This window comes from Oryzias melastigma, linkage group LG3, assembly GCF_002922805.2.
Source record: "Oryzias melastigma strain HK-1 linkage group LG3, ASM292280v2, whole genome shotgun sequence".
NCBI classification, from domain to species: Eukaryota; Metazoa; Chordata; class Actinopteri; order Beloniformes; family Adrianichthyidae; genus Oryzias; species Oryzias melastigma.
The window spans coordinates 14,112,936-14,131,532 of record NC_050514.1 but is presented as its reverse complement, the minus strand read 5'-3'; the positions used below and the strand labels follow the sequence as shown (position 1 = coordinate 14,131,532).

Here is an 18,597-nt window from a genome sequence, read left to right as displayed (position 1 = left end):
AAAAAAAAAAAAAAAAAAAACTTTTCATCACTGATGTTGTGGCACTAGAAAACATGTATTTTTAGCTATGAAGAAAAAAATCCTTTTTATCTAATTTCTCCTCTTTTTTTCTATTTTGTTCTAAATTAGGCACCAGATGGCTTTGACCTTTTTTTTGTCCATTTCTCTGGCATTCTGGCACTTGGTAATAAAATTCTCCACCAAAAGTGTAACCTTGGTGACCACATTGCTTTGTGTTCCCCGTTTTTATTTGTCCATTTTACACAAAAATGAACAAAAATGCATGAGTTGTATATACCTGTAGAATGTCACAGTATGACTGACTTTTTACAGTAATGCCCTCCTCTGCCATCCATCCATTGAATTTGGGAGAGACCCACAGTTGAACTGATTCCACCCCTCCCCTTTTTCCTTCAAAACTTTCCAGAACCTTCTCAGCCAACAGGAGCGCGTGGGGAGCGCAAATTTGCTGATTTTCAGCCGCTCCTAATGCCGTGATATAATAGATAATAGAAAACCAAATTGGTGCAGTTTTTGTTTTTTCTCCAATCGCACTTTGAATTGCTGCCCCAGGCAGCCGCCTATACCTACAACCACTACTGCTAATTGTTCAAGTTTGAGTCGTAATAATAGTAGCAGTAGTTTGAAATCTACTTTTTCAATGTGGCTACCCGATACTTTTGATAATAAAACGTTCACAAAACTAATTTTGTCAGAGTTAGGTTAAAAAGTAAGAAACATAGTTTATGATTTTCGTGCATGCAATGGCAAACTGCTTTACTGTTTAACACATTCTGGAGTCACAGCCTGAACTTAAGTGTTTTTAGATATAACTCCCTATTCAATGCCAATATCTGCAAGCAGACTGAATTAACGAAAGAAGCCCAGCTATCCACATTACTGAGATAAGCCTGCTACAAATGCAGGAAGCATTCACAATGAGGCTATGAGACCGAGAACAGGAACTAATCTCACGCTTAAGTTAGAACCTTAAATAAAAGGTGAATGAGAAAGAGCCAGTGGTTGTCTCTTTGGGAATTAGGATGGATTTGTAATTTAAAAAAAATGTCAAGACAACATAAAGAAAACTTGACAATAAGATGTCACTATAGGTACAAGCGATTTCCAATATCTCCATGACCCTGTAAGTTATTCAGTGGGTTCAGAACCTCGGTGGATGGATATTTTTAGGTAATCTGGTTTCAGTAAGTCTGATTATCAAGGAAGTTGGTTAAAATGCATAGCAGGAACCAGTTTTCACAGAAAAATCACATTTTGTTCTCTGCTGTTTTATTGAGAGTGGAGTGATAAAGATCAGAAGCCTCTGCCATGTGAATGTGCTAACGGTTGATTTCTATGAGATCCAAATCTACCAAATGTTAACAGTTTCTTTAATCCACTTTACTGGTTCTGGAAATCAAATTTGTACTTTTAAAAACCAGAACACTTGTAAAAGCCAGTGAAGGTCATCTCACGCACTGCTGGTCTACCAGAATTTGTTAATTTGTTTTGAATGACAATTTAAGACATAATCTTAAAAAAAAAAAAAAAAAAAAAAAAAAAAAAACACATTGTATTATTACATGCACGGCAAAACTTCACGTTTTGTCTCACAGCCCAAATGTTGAACTCATTTCTACATTTCCCATCCCAACTATTGCATGATCAGTCAAAAAAGTAAGACTAAAAAGAAGAAGGTGGAACATCTACCCCTGTTGTCCAGTTTCATTCTGAAGAACAGCTTGGAGATTACAGGAACTTTCTGAGTTCTAACACTCCACTAAAATAACTTCATATGCTGAGTAAAATGTCTGTCTTGTATTTTGAGGTTGCCGTCAATGTTTATCCTTCCCACTATTAGAGCATGTTATGGTGTAGAGTGGGAGGATTCACCTGCTTAGGGTAATGGGACATTCCCTGATGGCATAGACCGGTGTGAGCAGAGTAGAAATCAACCTTCATGTTGGAGCAGACTGTTTGACTTGGGGGAAAAAAAAAAAACGATGCCAGAACAATCTCAAACCTCTTTTTTTGTTTGTAGGCTTCTAAAATGTTCAAGTGGACCAAACTTTGTGGGAATATGTTTTATAGCTGATAAAATCGATGAAGTGATTTGAATTGATCCAAGCTTAATAGATCAATAATCGATCCATAAAAATGTAAATCAATTTAGCACATAGAGCTAAAGTCTGTTAGCTTGATGCTAACGTTTAATGGAATTTCCTATAGGTCAGCTAATGCTGATGAATCAAATATTATTGATTCTGGAAATCATTATTGATACCCAACTCTTCAGGCAAACCAAGGTTTTCTTGTTTATTTGCTACCAGAGTTTGGATGAGCTTTCAAAGCTGCCAAAAGATGCAGACTGAGGAAATGATCGCTGGTGGAGTCAGAATGGCCTCTGTACAAAACAACTTTACTGTTACAGTCATTTTGTATGTGTGGACAAAACCTGCAAAACCACAGAACCTTCAGGAAATGCATCCAAAATATTGGCAAAAAACCTCTTCAACATCGATATTCTGTGAGCATAAATACAACCCAACAAACCTGAAAATATTAAAGTTCACAAAATAGCTTTGCATGCTGCTGCAACTGACAGTCACACATGTGAATGTGTGATTGTCCTTGACTCAAAGTGAGACTCTACCTTGGAAAGACTGAGTTTTTCATTATTATTCTTGAATCCAAAAAAAAAAAAAAAAAACATTGTGAACCTCATTTTCTATGTCAACAGGAGTCATTCTTTTAAATCAAATTAACCTTATTTAGGAATGAAACTGCATGTTTTTTGTGTCATTTATACAGTTTAATTTTGTGATAACAACATGACACAGTTGTTGTAGTTGCCCCCCCCCCTACATCCCTGATGCTTTGTTCAAACCAGCTTCGGCATCAGGGGTTCAAATGACCACTTGCAATGCAAAGTCTATGTAAACGTGTGTAAATGCACGTTTCAGTCTTCCGTGTTCATGTTTTGTTATAGAAGATTTTAATGTGAGGTCATTGAATGTGTGTTGAAAATTATACCAGTTGACCAATCAGGTACTTGAATTTATTAGTGATTATCTTGGATTTTATGACACCAAGTGCTTTATATATCGGAATAGAAGTGTGAGCAAGATTAATGAAATTTGCACCGTTCAAGAATCTGCCTTCAGTGCATTTTTGAACTCCCGGTATGAACGTACCTTACTACAGACTTCCAAATATAGCACACTCTAAAAGGTGTGGTGTCTTTGGAGGCCATTCAAATGTGGAGACATAAAAAGAAGAAACATGTAGTAACATTTAGGGTTTGTGGCTCTGCATGCTGCACTGTTGGAAGAAACCTCAACAAAATAAGTGCAACCATCCGTCTTCTATTAATCCTGTGCAGGGTCCCTGTGGTTGCTGGAGCCTATCCCAGCAACTTAAGGGTGAAGGTGGAGTTCAGCCTGGACAGTTTGCCAGTCCATTGCAGGGCCACACACACACACACTTACTCACTCACTTCTAAAAGACAATTTAGAGGTGTCAATCAACCTTTGAAGCATGTTTTTGGTCTGGGGAGGAAACTATTTCCCAGAGAAAACAGGATTTAAAGGAAGGTATTTTCACTGTTCGCAGCCATGAAGCTCCTGGCATCAACGATGACACCTACGACTGAACATACGATGGATCCAAACGGTTTCACCCCAAATCCAATGTTAAAATTTCACAAAAATTTTGATTCATTAGAAAAAAAGTCATATATTTATTAGTTTGTATAAAAACATTAAAAAGCCAAATTCAAATGTGTTTAAATGACTTTTCCTTGTCTTTTTGATGTCCAGCTGGTCATCTTGACTATGCCTCATGTCTAAATGCTCAGCTCCAAACTGATGGAGCTTTTTTCTGTAACTCAGAGGTGTGTGGGTTGGGATGGAAACGTTGTTTACTCTTCTCATGAACACTTCTGTACGCTTTACAAATGATTTAGGTCAAAGGTTTACATTCTTGTCCGAGGTAAAGCTTGTGCCTTTTCTCTGAAATTTGTTGTTGCAGGGGCTGAAAACCTAATAAACTGTGTGTGCTACAGGCCCAGACAACAATAGCAAAGTCTGCTTGTAGATTTTTTTCCACAACAAAGTGGCTAGTGAGTGTATACCTCAAGTTAAGTACTTGAACGCCTGCAAAGTCATCGTTTCTGTGAGTGTGAACGCTCAAGGAGTCAGGGAAGAAAGCCCTGAAAATGTAATAAAAGCAGAAAAATAAGACCTTATTTCCCTTTCACTCACAGTGGTTATATTTGAAAGCGTGTGCACAATTTCCTCTGATAGCTTTACTGAGCATGTTAGTCATCTGTCATTCAGGTAGACATGGGGATGGGCAGTCACATAGCAGGATAACGGATGTAAAGTTAACAAGAAAAGAGAACATATGCTAAATGCATTCATAGTTTAAAATATACACATTTTAGACGAGTTAATACAGCTTGGATGAACTATAGTGTCATCTCAGGGCTTTACCCTGCTGTACATTACCTACATAGAACGTTTCTGTATGATCTAACGCGATGCTGTGAAGTCCAGCCTGTGTGGAGACCAGTCTGTGCCAGTGACAGCTCTGTCTTCAGCAGCTGCTGCTTTGGGCCTCTGGCGTTGTTTCCAATCCCCTGCTGATCTTTGCTCATGTATTAACACACATGTCTCTCCAGCTTCAAGACTCTGATGTCTGACAGTGCTTTCTTATGTTGGACAGTAGTTGGATGGAGTTATTCCCTCGTCAAGATCTTTTATGATCGGTATTGGTCCCTCTTGTGTTTGGCCGTCTGGCTGGGAGACTTTTGCTACCCAGTGGTTCATTTGTGCTTTGAATTCAGAATGAAGCTCTGTTTAAAGCCCTTTAAACAGTAGGTGTGGATCATTTCAGTGTGAATTTACTGTTAGAATGTTGCCCACTTTCCCCTTGAGAGGAGAAAAAAGGTGGATGTTTTCCAGTCGTTTTCTAATTGGTCATTTAGCCACTAATGATGTACTTTAGTTATCATTTTTGGGGTAAAAAAAAATATTTGCTCTTTTAGAAACTAAGTCCATAAATCAGGTTATTCAAGGTGTCAATTATATCAGAAAAGAGGCTTTATTAGCTGCACATTAAAGACCCACTCTGGTGAAAATTGGGTTTTGGGTGTTTTTAACATTCTCATGCTTATACAGAAAACTGAACTTCAAATTGCATGTCTGTTTTTTTCTTTCTTTTTTTTTGAGATTGTGGTGAATCAGGAGCAGACAGGAAAAAGACATTTGGAAAAGCTTGTAGGTGTGACATAGAAGCTACAACGGCAAGCCACAAACTCCGTGCTATGCTCCATTCTATCCACTTGTAGAAAAATAGATCCATGTACATCCTCGTTTTCCACATCGGAGCTGGCATCTGGCTCCAATATTGCTCTCCATTTACGTTACACCAATAATATTACGGTTATGATGTGTGAAAGGCTGTGGGGCCGGCTTACTCCAACAATTCAGACACAAATTCCTAACAAACTCAAAGAATGAATGAATCAAAAGATCGGAGTGTGACTTTAAAACCTCAAATCACTGTGGGGTTTGATTAACCACTTGCATTCATCGAATAACACTGTGTACAACCAGATTTTAAAAGGCTCAATTACCGAGATCAATTGTAAGGTGAGTTTAATGTAGCCATAAATCCATTTTGGAGTTTCTACAGTAAAGCTCGCTGCTCCAAGGCTTAGATGGTACAGCAGGAAACAATTTTAAAACATTTATTATGGGTTTAGAGGGGGGCAAGAGTCACCGCATGTGACCAAAGCTGCTGTAAAGCTGTAATGATTGCTAAGATCTTTCTAATGGGCACAGCCAGATGCTCAAGGGCCTAGTTGGAAAAAACAAGCACTCCCAATAAAAGAAAAAAAAATGGCAGCACTGATGTACTCATGATGTTTGGACTTCTTATTTAACTCGGATTTATGTTTACAAGAACTTTGAATAAAACCAAAAAACATGGATTACATCATATCAATCCTCAGCAGGGGAAAAAACGAAATTAAATTAAATGTCAAATGCAACACCTCCCATCTCATGAAGGTGAAGCTCGGGTAACATTTAAAAGTCTCCTGATGAGACACTATTAGTTAATAAGAATCCTGATAAAGAAAGTTCTCCCATTGCTCCCATTGTGCTTACAGTACTTGTAAGAAATCGATTTGCGTCTCTCCTGCTGCCACTGTGTCTGACAGATGTCTTTTTGCCACACTGCACTCGGGGCACGGCCCGTCACAGAGTCTGCAGCAAAACGATGCCAGTCCAGATAAGAGGCCTCAAGCTGTCTGCTGGCTTTGGAGCATCAAAAAGCTCTTAGATACTCTCCACTGGAGGTGCTGTGAAAAGGTCAATGAAATTTGAGAATGGGTTTTAAAAGTAAAAATACTTTTTTTGTTTTGTTTTTTCTATCGTAAAGCGATGCTGTTTAGCACTGTAACTCACTTCAGCTGGTTTGTCACTCAGGTTTAGAAAAACCTTTTATCTTCAAATACTTTCCATAACTGGTGGGTTTTGTCATGAAGTACATCAAAAGTAAGATGTAATATGTCCCTCAAAGCCTTTATATGTCACAGAGTAAAATGCGTCATGACTACATTGTGGAGCTTTCAGGCACTTTTGTTCAATATTGCTGTAAATATTATCCAAAGAGGAAAGGGATGTAAAACAGATTGTTCTAAAGACAATCTTTTAGAAAAACCAACAGGTCGCTTGGGTTCTTCTTATCTAATGGTTTGGTCACAACTGCCCTTACAGGAGCTGTCTGCGGCATACAACATGGCATACACGTTAGGGTAAAGCAGGTGAGACACAGGCGTGCTAAAGGAATTTTTCTTTTTCTTTGACGCCACAAAATCCTGTGAACAGCACAAGGGAAGTGCTGTTCACATGTTAAAAACAGGCTCACTAAATGTTCCATACACTTTTGTCCATTTTCATCCAGTACATATCTACCCGTAAGGGTAGTTGTCACACTATTGACTAGTGTGTGGCATAAGTGCATCCTACGACAGCGTCACCCATACATCATAAGTGTGTGCAACTTACATTTGCCTCAAAAATACTTCTAGATACACACAACAATCGTACTTTCCATTTTCAACAAGCCTCAAAGAACTGCAAGACACAGCTGTCTGCATCCCTCCACGGGCCAGGACAACCCAAAAACCTGCAGCACCCGTATGGGCTTAACCAACCATTGAAGGGATTTCCTGAAAAAATGCATCCTGTTGCAACCTGAACGTTTTGAACATAAATGTTGATCAATATATATTCTTCAGATGGAAAAGTGGGATTTTAATTCTATTTACAGTAAAATATGATTTGAAAATTACCCTAATTTATTTTTTTCCATTTGGATTCAATGCATTTTTGTGCATGCATGAGGTTCACAATTGCACAGAAATGCATTGAGGCATTTTTTTATTTAAGTTATTGAATATTTGTTTTAAGAGGCTCAAACACTACATGTCATTTTTAAATATCTTCAAACAAAGCTACCATTTGTCAATGAATTTAAAAAGCTTAATATTCACCAATGTGTCATTATGAATTGGGGTATGTCTTAGCATTAGAATAATTCACTCTGTTTTAAAAAGAAGTCTCTTTGTAATTCCACTCTTGGATTAAACAAAATATTCTTTACGTTTCAGAAACTGTTATATCATATTATTTTCAAATAAGTATTAAAAAAAACATTTTCAATAAGAAGTATTGGTTACCAATTTGTACTTTTTAGAGCAAATTTCTGCATGAGTTTTGTTGGTTAATTTATTTTCTTGTTTTATTTTTAAATTGTTTTATTCTTTTTTTTTCTTTAATAAAAGTATCATCAGTCAACAAGCATCCAAAACCTTTTCCAAAGCTACACAAATTGCACAATGCATTTAACACAAACTTTAAAGCAAAGAATGATTAGAGAGAAAAACTCAATTAGTTACAGTGATCTTAATAAATCTATATTGTAGTATAAAACATTGAAAATAATGTACAATTTATTTATTTTGCTTTTTTCTTTCTAAATGAAGATTTTTTTGTATGCTATATACAATAAAAAAACACAATCATTATTGGGACTATCCTTACAAGGAAGGTCAGTAAATAAAGGCAAACCAAACCCCGAACAGCCGTGTTCGGACTGACACTCCTATAGATCAATGTAAATCCAGGATGGCTCTGTGGTGACTCAGTCATCACTCACAGGACTATCTTTGGCCAAGTGGTGGATAAGTCCTCAGATGAAAACAACAAATCAAAAGTAACAAGTCCTGCAGTTAAAATTCTCAAAGGGAAAGTTTGTAGCTAAGAAAACCCAGAACAGAGAAGACTTTTACAGGAGATCCTTTTACTGTCTTATTTATCTCTGGAAACAGAGTTTTTTTATTTAACCTGACTCTATTGCTGACAGTAACACCGTGAGCCTGACAAACTTTAGAAGAAGCAAGAGTTTGATAAACAACAAATAATAGCACTGGATTCACTTTTGATAGATTTTCAAAATGTACATTTTATTTTTTTTTTTCTCAGGTGACAATCCTCTATAGAATAATAGACTGGCTGTCAAGTTTGACAGTGGTCATTTTCATGAATTTTATGCTGTCAAACCATCATATCAATTTATGAAAAATATTGTCTTTAGTGACTAAAAACCCAGTTGTACCAGCGACTGTTTGTTTTAGGATTTAGCAAACGTAGATCCCAATATTACAGGAAAGCATTCTACCCACCAACAGCACAACCACAGATGTGTGCAGCCTATATAATTAATTTTATATCATTTCAGAACAGCTAATACCACAGAATCAACAAACAGTCCCTAATAAATATCATTGGCAGCAATTACATTTTGGATATCAAAGGTACAGTTGGCAGAATAGAGGTGTCTAAAGACTCTTAATTAAATTGTGCAATTAAAACGCGGTTTCACAAGACTGGTACAACACAACGCCACAGTAAATAAATGTTTTATTGATTTTGTTAATGAGAATTCCTGCGTTGTATAGTCTGAATGTTTGCTGTAATTAAAACAGAACAGTTAGAATGGTGTGTTTGTTTGAACCAGTGGGTAGATGTGTTCCACATTTAAAAATAAGGGCTGATATGAAAGACATTTTTCTTTTTTTAACTGATGACTTTTATACATCTCTGTTTTTGGAATCCTCTAAATTCTGGTAAAAGTGACTCACATTACATTGTTTTTATATATTTTCGTAATAATCCAGTTTTTTTTTTTTCTAGAGCGGCTTTATTCCTTTTTTTTCCCATTTTGGTCTGGACGTGCTGAGGTCAACCCAGCTCCTGAAGGGTGAAGTTGGGGTACACCCTTGACAGTTCCCCAGACCATCATAAGATGTTTGCCTGATAAGAAATTGCATTTTATGTTTATTTAAAAACATATTTCCTGAAAGAGCAGGTCTGTCAATTAATGCTGAGTCATAATTTATATATATATTTTTCTTAATCATTGAAATTCCTTTAAAGTGGATATCCCACATCACTGCATCTTGTCACACATTACATTTTCACACATGACTAATTATGCATAATAAGGATAATCCCTTAAATCAAGCTTGTATTGTCAGTATTGAGCTCATCCCATCTGATTCCATTATCAAACTGATTTATCCTCAGGGTGTTCTGCAGATAAACATCAAAGACACAAAAGAAAAGGATTAGGAATAATTGCAGAGGAAAAAATCCAATTAAATTATACATGGTCTTTAAGCTCTGTATCTGATGATGAGATGGCATTATCACTCCAGCCAATCTGCATTGAGTGACTGCTATTTCTGTGATAAAATTCCAGCTTGAAGTGCGTCTGTTTACAAGCTTGAACAATAAATAAAACTCAAATGTGTTAATGTAGTATAGTAACAAACTATAGACCAGTAAATGTCACTTACAGCAATTTTACCCTTTACTTTTGAAGCATTTTTTTAAACAGATTAAGGCAAAAAAAAGATCTGATATGAAAAGCAACACGTCCGTCTGTCTTCTATTCCCACTTGGTCCAGTGCTGGGTCACAAGGGTTGATGGAGCCAATCAGAGACTTTGGGGTGAAGGTAGGGTAGACCCTGGACAGTTCTCCAGTTCATTTCAGGGCCACACAAAGACCCATGAACTTACATTGACTCTTAAGGGACAATTTAGAGATACTAATTAACCTACAAAGCTCTTTGGACTCTGGGAGGAAGTCGACGTGTGCAGAGAAACCCACATATGCACAAGGAGAACATGCAAACTCCACTTACATAGGACCCTGTCAGGATATAAATCTTGCTCTGAGGCTGTAATGCTAACAGTTTTTGCAGTAAAACTATACTTTTTAAAAAGAAAACTTGTAGGATATTGTAATGAGGCAAAGTACTACAAAATCCTTGTTTTTCACACATTTAGCGAAAAGCAAATTCCCCATAAATGTAAAAACACCTTAAATCATTCACAAGCACAGTGGAGGAAGGGTGATGATTTGGGCTTGTGTAGAATCTAAACATCTTGCTGTTATGCAATCATAAACTTTAATAATATTTAAGACCATGAAAATGCAATATTCAGTGGTTATTTATCTCTTTTGATTAGGGAAGGAGGGGCCAAATTGTTGCCAGAAAGACACATGATCATGTTAAAAACTCTGCACTCGACCGCTGTATATATGGTGCCATAAGGTTGTTTTACTACCAGATGAACCGTGTTATCCATCACTATTAAATCTGTTAGGAGAAAAATAGCCAATCTCCAACAACTGACACTCTTTTTTTAAATGTGTGGTTAATGTGTGATATTGTTTTTTTTAAATAAATGCTAAGACAACTGTTAGAAGATACAAGTTTGGTAATAATAATGGTAGGTTGTTTAGTATAAATAAAAAACAAACAAACTTGTGAATAATAAGAGTGCTCAGTTATTTCTATACTTTAAATTTTGGTTTAGTTTCTCCTATTTAAATGTACAAAAATAAATGTTGAAACTGATGTTTAGTTTTATTTTTTAGGACCCACTACAGACCAAATGGTTTATTTATTCATTTTTTTTTCACCTAGTCTGTACAATTATGAATTTATGAATCAAAGAGAACATTTTTATTTTGTTGATTATCTTTTGGTTATATTATTTACACTACCTCTGATTCAACCTGTTCATGGTTATATTTCTTAAGTTTAAGTTGCATGCATCTTTTTTTAGTTTGCAAGTATCACGCTGTATTTTTTCTCTGAAGCCTCCTGCTTTGAAGCTTTAGCACATGCACAGAACGTTCTCAACAGTGACTTAATCTCAAGCCACCTGGATTATGAGCTCTTCTGCTAAAAAAAAAAAGAAAAAAGTGGCTTAAAAATATCTGAACTGCATCCATGGCAGCTATCAAAATGAAAACCTGGAAATGTGAATAAAAAAGAACATAAAGATGCATAGAAATCCCATCAAAACATCTTTCAAGGTAATCCATGCAGTTCAGTGAGTCTGTTCTCTGTTGTTGCGTTTCGGCTGCTGTGGGGTCACAGGAAGGTCCAGATGATGTTGTGTTCCAAAAAGTTAATCGATAGTTTTGTGAGGCGAGAGGAAGTGACAGGAAGACGACGTATACTTTATGCTGCTGTGAGGTAGATTCAACAACACCTTTACTTCAGTAAAAAGTTTTCCATGTGGTACAACCATCTCAGAAAATAATATTGTCTTTTAAAACTATAATTAGTGTTATTTACCACTAACTTTCCAATCAAATAAAGATTTAAAAGTATGTGGTGTAGAATGTTGAGCAAGAAAGCAATTTTTATGTGTTAGGATTCTGTAAGGTCGATATGGTATTTGCCAATTTATGAATCAAACCAGAAAGTGTGAATGTGCTCGTTTTTTGGTCCCTAAGATAATCTGTTTTATTCAGGTACCTACAGTTTAAGGCCTCAATACTAAGATCTTCATTTTCCGAGTTTCCTTGGCTACGTTCACACCAGGTATGTGATGTGAAACCACATACCCATAGTGTTCACACTGGACTACCGCTACCTAAAACTAGCGCATCTGCCACCCACAGCTGCAAGAGACTTAGTGTGAAAATGTCAAAGCGGTGCAAATCTGATGAAACTCGCTCCAGGCTATTTCTTTCACAGCTCTTTTACGATATATGAAAGATTTGGTGTCATATATAGAACAAATCGCAATTATTAATTTCTCCTTCATGATCAATTTTCAAATGTTTTGCACTTCCATGAATGTAAAAGTACTCCAATGAAACGTCACTGCCAAATCTGAGTCCCTGATTGGTCAAAGTTCATCCAGGTTAAATGAATGCTCAATGGCTACACAATTAGAGCCAGCAAACGGTCTTGCGTAAATATAAGTGAATGTGAGTCTTTTGAATGCAGAAGCCTAAAATATGCATACATGTGGTCGTAGCTTCAGGTTCACCACACTTCAATATACTTTCATATCTGCCAAACCAAGTATCTGAGCAAAAACACTTTGGTTGAACCAAACAGTTATGTGTGAGAAAAGCTGTGAGTTTTGAAACATTTTTTCAACAATGGACTTGCACTTTTATTGACCCATTCTACAGAAACTGGAAAAAAATCCCAACCAAAACCTTTAGCAGCATGTTGTTGCTGTGAATGCTGAATTGTGCAGTGAGGGGGGAGAGCTTTAGTGGCAGTGGAAGGGTCAGGCACCAAAGGACAGATGTTCAACAGGGGTAACAACAGACAGTGGGTCATAAATATAGAAGACAGGCTGATCTGGCCTATGACAAGGAAAGGGCGGCTCAGCTGCAGCAGGTGATAAATGTCAGAGCCCCCGACAGCTTCAGATGAGCGATTGTTAAGCAGCTTTCTTGAGTCTGAGCTGCCGAAGCCGCGAGTCAGACTGACAAGCGGCAGAGGAAACATTTTCACTGACGGAACAGTGTGTTTGGATGACCCCCGCTTCCGCGCAAACGCCATAGGCAAAACGAGAAGGGTGATTAATCAGGTTGTTAGCATGTTTGATGGAGTGGAGAGGATAGAGGAGAGGATAGGAGGAATCGGCGTGCCAGGGGAGAAGTGTGAAAGGTAACAAAATGAAGAGGAAAGCTCTGTCATTGTGATTCACGGAGGGTTATTGAACCACCAAGGAGCAATAATTTTTGAAGTTACAGGCCTTGATTGCAATAATGTCCCCATAGCAACTATTATCCTTAATGACTATTATTACAGCTGCCATAAAACAGGCATTGAAGCCAGTCTTATTAAAATATAGTGTTACAAAACACCAGCTCTGGCTGTCTCTTCTCATCAAAAACTTTTTATCAAGATTTTTTAAAAAACAGAATGCAGTTGTTGACTGAAAAGCATGAATAAAAATATTTATGTATTTTGCAACGACTGCATTTAATGTATTTTAGGAATATAATTTACTCGTGCTATTTATGTCATTACAGTGTGAGTCTCTGTTTTCTCTGAAAATATGCTCAGTTTGTTTTTGTTGTAGGAGTTAGCATTGAAGCTAAAACAGCTAACAGCTTAATAAAAAATGCTAAAACATTCAAACTTACTTTTGTGAACTTTGGAAACTTTGGTTCTTGACTCGCCGCCTCCTGAACCGGCACAGCCGTCCTCATCATCGCACTCGCCGCTGTAGCGTCCCTCTGTGTCTCCACTTCCTGTCTCAATCTGATCCAAGGAGCCCAGCTTAGGGATGGACTTCCCCTGTAACAACTGGTTTTGAAAAAAAAAAGGATACAATAAATATACATTTAAGGATAAATAAATCAAATCAATCTTTATTTATATAGCACTTTTGATACACAATGTAATGCAAAGTACTTTACACAAAACACACAAAGTACTTTACACAAAAACTTCGAATGGCTTTGATCCTATGGTTTGGTCCAGAAGTAAAAACCTAAAGTGCACTGACCAAAAGCTTCTGCTTTCAGATTCTGTTACTTACGGTGGCTGAGACTCACCATCACATCACAATAAAAGTAACAGCCCAAAAACTAAAAATAATAACTACAAATAAAAAAAATGCTGTAAATAACCAGAAATTCAAGATTCAAGATTCAAGATCAACTTTATTTATCCCTGCAGGGAAATTCAGTTTAAATGCTGCTGCAAATAAAAGAAACATAACAAATAAAAAGAAATGCTGCTGCAAAAACGAAAATGCTGCAAATAAAAGTTTTTGCCAATTCACAAGTAGTGGATTATCAGAAATAAAATAATAAAACAAAGTACACTTCAAAGGTGAAACACAAAATATGTTTATGCATTAGATAATGTTCATAAATGTCAAAAGAAAAATCCAAAAGTTAAAATATCTGATTGATAGGGATAATTTGTTAACTCAAAGTTTCATGAATATTGTTTGCATAAATCAGGTATTTTGACTTGTTTCGTACTTTAATTTACCATATCTTCTGAAAACATTTGCAGTTTTGATTTATTTCCATTCATTTGGGCACCTTCAGTCTTCTGTAGACACAGCAGCTGTAAGTGATGAGTTACATGATGTTGATCCTCCTTGGCCCCGCTGGTGTAAAGGGCAGCTCAAGTTTCTGTAGAAAGTCTCTGCTGCAGAATCTCAATTAAAGACTTTGTGAATTCGACACTGGGGGGATTGCACACACTAATTGGCTCATTTAAATTCATGATGCATCGATGGAAACAAGAGAGAATGCTTTGTGTAGATCAGAAAGGTAGTGAATATGATAATTAGTTACTGCTGTGGTTGAAAGCACACAGGGGAGAGAGACAGAGTCAGGGTCGCTGCCGCGCCTGAGTCGGGACATATCTGAGCGTGTGCGTGGTCTCTGATGCTAAACTGTGACAGGTTAGATGATGGAGAGGATCAGCTCCACGGGCAGTCAAAGCTAGTAATTGGTATAGTTTTCTTTCCAACTCTGGCAGAAACATTGCCAACTGATTGCCACATAATAGAGAATAATGTGTTTCTGTAGCACATAATTGTAGCCTGATCAGGGGGATTGACTGAATATAGAATTTTAGCTCCATGTTTCTGAGAGGCTGTGAGGGACAGACTGCCAAACTCGTACTGGTGTGTATTCTGCTGACAGCACAATGGCCTCATAAACATGAAATGGTTGAGGTGGATATGAAAGATGATGGAGCGGTTGTCAAACATACAATTTTAACAAAAAAAGATGGGATCCGACTAGCCCCCCCTCCATCCATCCACCCATCCATCCATCCAATTTGTGCACTTATCAAGGACCGGGTCACAGGGATAGCAGTTTAAGCAAAGATGCCCAGACTTCCCTCTCCCCGGCCACTTCCTCCAGCTCCTCCGGGGTGTGTTTCCAGGTCTGTCAAGAGACGTAGACTCTGGGTCTTTCTTGGTGTCTCAGTAGGACATGCCTGCAACATCCCACCAGAGAAGCGTTCAGGAGGCATCAGATGCCCTAAACTGGCTCCTCGTCCGGGTGACAGAGCTCCTCCCCCTATCTCTAAGGGAGCAGCTCATTTTACCATTTTCATATTAAAAGCAAACATTAAAGTGTCCAATAGGGAAGCTCCACACATATTTAGTAAAGGCTGGTTTTAGAGGCACCACTACTGTGCTGACCAGTGGAAGACCTTATTTATTTGTTAATTTACTTATTTTTATGGGGGTCCTCAGTCGCTTTGACTTTATCAAAACAATTATTTTGGATGCTTTTTTTTTTTTGATTGATTGATTGATTGACAGATGGATTGCCACATGGTAGTATTCAACAAAACTATCTAGTTTTTTTTTTTACTTTCTCAAATAATCATCACTGCACAATTGATCCACTTCAACTTTCATTTTTGCTGTTCATTATGCAATAAGTGATGTCAAAAATTAAAGGCCTTTTAAGCCAGTTATTCAAGCGAGTTGTATATATTTACTATAAAACATTTTTTTAGGCTCAGTAAGTTTTAAAAGTGACTTTGAAAGCAAAATGTGCAATTTAGAGTGCACTTTGGATGTTTAACAGACAAATTTAGGGGAACTTGTTTTGTGCATCCTATCAAATATGCATGTTTTTTTTTTATATCAGGCTCTTTTGCTGTCAAATATACCACACTGTATCTTCCTCAGTCTTCACCCAAAAAAGTTTGAAGCAGCTCATCTCCTCCACCACTTTTTGCCTAACTTGGCATGAAGTACTTTGTCGATAAGCGATCCCACTAACATATTGCCTCTGCTCCATCGAGAGTCCTTCTCATTTCATCTGTCTTTAAAAACCTTTATTTGATTTATTGACTCAACCTTGATGCTTCAACTTGTGGGTCTTACTCAGGGACAAATGTGTTTCAGCTTCCCTTTCCCCCCGACATCTGTCTAAACCACACTTTTGTTCCTCCTTCCCTTTTCTCTAGCTTCTTGATTAACCTTTTCACAGCTAATTTGTATCCTTTCTTCTCTGTGCGGCCTTTAACATCTCGATGATTACTCACGACTGTCTGGTGGTCATCAGTAAAGTATATATTTCACTACTGTTTCCCCTTTTGAAAGGAACGTAAAAGCTTCTCAGTTTCTTTGACATGCCATTTATTACCTCTAGGAAAGCTGCCAAATCATAAAAACACTAAAACATTGTGAATGTCTTAAATTCCCATCATTACGGACAACTAAATACAAGGGGGTGCTGAAGGGATAAAAGATCTGCCGATTTATATACCCGTCACACAATCTGCCAATCGTGAGATCTGCGCACACTGACTAATGCAAGAAACACTTGTGAATTACGCACACCACGAATCAATCCCGAAAGAATGAAACTACATAAGTGAACAATGAGCAAATTGTACTTTTCAGCTGTGTGACACAGGCTTAAGACACAAAAGTATTTAGAAATGTTTTCCATAAACAAGTGCCTGTGATTAAATTATAACTAAAGGATCAGAAAGGTAAAGCACTTTGTAGAAGAAAAACAAAAACACAGCAATAGGTATTTTTAGGAGGTAAAGTTAATCAAGCAGTATTGGATGTGTGATTAACACTAATGCCTAGAAACAGAATGTTCATCAATCAGGGTAGTTTAAGAACAAACAAGTGATCAAAAATGTAGAAAATCTAATCAAACCTCAGTTTAAATATTCAAAATAAATCAAAAATCTGTCATAAGCGAGAACAAAATTCATTAACAGAGTTGTCATGTGAGCTGCAGCCTCAAGTGGGATCGGTTTGCATCATTTATGTGCATAGGCTAAACATTGTTATTCAATAAATTGAATATTAGTTCGTGTGTTTCAAAATTTCCATGGGAATATGTATGACCAAAGCTGTCAGTCAGATGCAAGGTAAATGTTGCATATTGATTTTGATTGATCAGCTGCATCGGTCTCACTGATACACGTTAGAGTGAAATCCTGACGGGGTTATTAGTTGATGTGAATGACACAGGGATTTTTTTTTTCTTTTCGGTCACACAATGGGGACCAATGGGACCTTTGTCTCTCCTTCGACCAGCAACACCCTCCAGATAAGCCTACTTCTTTTTGTGAGTGCAGTCAGTCAGTCTGTAATAATCACTTTTAAAAACAAAGCGACAACATAAAACTAACTTTTTTTTTAATGAAATTATTCTTTTGATTTTTTAATGTTTAATCTAACTAATTGTGACTATTTTAAAGAAAATGTCCATAAAATTGTCATATGTATATTTTATCTGCCATTTTCAAACAAAAACAAATTGATGTTAGTGAATATACCATTTAAAAACCCTTTAAAAATGCAAAATAGCTCCCAAAATTATTCTAAAAAAAGGAAGTGGATTTCTGTTCTTAAAAATAAATTCTGCTCCTTTTAGTTTGAGATATTCCTAAACCATCTGCCTGAAAAAAAAAAATGCCAGGAAAATAACACCACACCCACCCCTACTTATTTATCCAACACCTTTAATTACTCTTGTTAAAAATAAATAATAAATACAAAAAGAATGTCCCCACCGTTCATTTATAACAAAACAAATGTGGTGAAACTTCATAGAATTTTAGCATAAGGACAATTTATTATTTAGAAATGAATCTATTTAGCTACAGGGGAAAAGGGGGGCACCATAAAGCTTGCCCTCCCCACTTGCCCCCCCATTTTCTGAGTCAAAATCAATATAATTATTGAAAAAGATTAAGAAATGATCAATACAAGCTTCTTTAATAATTGCAAAAATAACAAAACAAAAATAACATTAAATTATGAATAATTTAAAATAATAATAATCAATTTAAAAAGAATATAAAATAAAATTAACATCATATTTAAATGAATCTTTTCGTTTGCCACCCTTCCAGTCTCAGGTAAAATCTTCTAGCTCCACCACGGAATCTATTTGATCACTGAATTTACATTAATTTTATTATTTTCTGTAACTCAGTAACAGTATAGCCCAAGCTTTTCAGCTTTTTACCAAATTACTTTGGTACTTAAACAACTTGTTTACATGCAAACGTTGTTCTGCACCAAAATAAAAATAAATCTCACACCGAACTCAGAAACCAACAAAGCAAGACTCAATGCCACCAATATTGATGTAACCTTTTTTAAATCTTATTAGCCTCTAGTTAAGATGAATTCTCAGGTCAGCGGTGACCCCTAAACCTTTCCTCGTGTATC

The 18,597-nt window shown here is 36.7% G+C and overlaps 1 protein-coding gene across 1 annotated transcript in view; it reads right to left on the bottom strand.

The window, feature by feature from the left end:
* Positions 1-18,597, bottom strand: part of gpc5a (glypican 5a) — a 142,625-nt gene that overhangs the window by 41,711 nt on the left and 82,317 nt on the right. Inside the window, exon 8 of the mRNA XM_024296262.2 lies at positions 13,550-13,712. Within this exon, the coding sequence (XP_024152030.1) occupies positions 13,550-13,712 (163 nt within the window). The remainder of the gene's footprint in view (positions 1-13,549; positions 13,713-18,597) is intronic.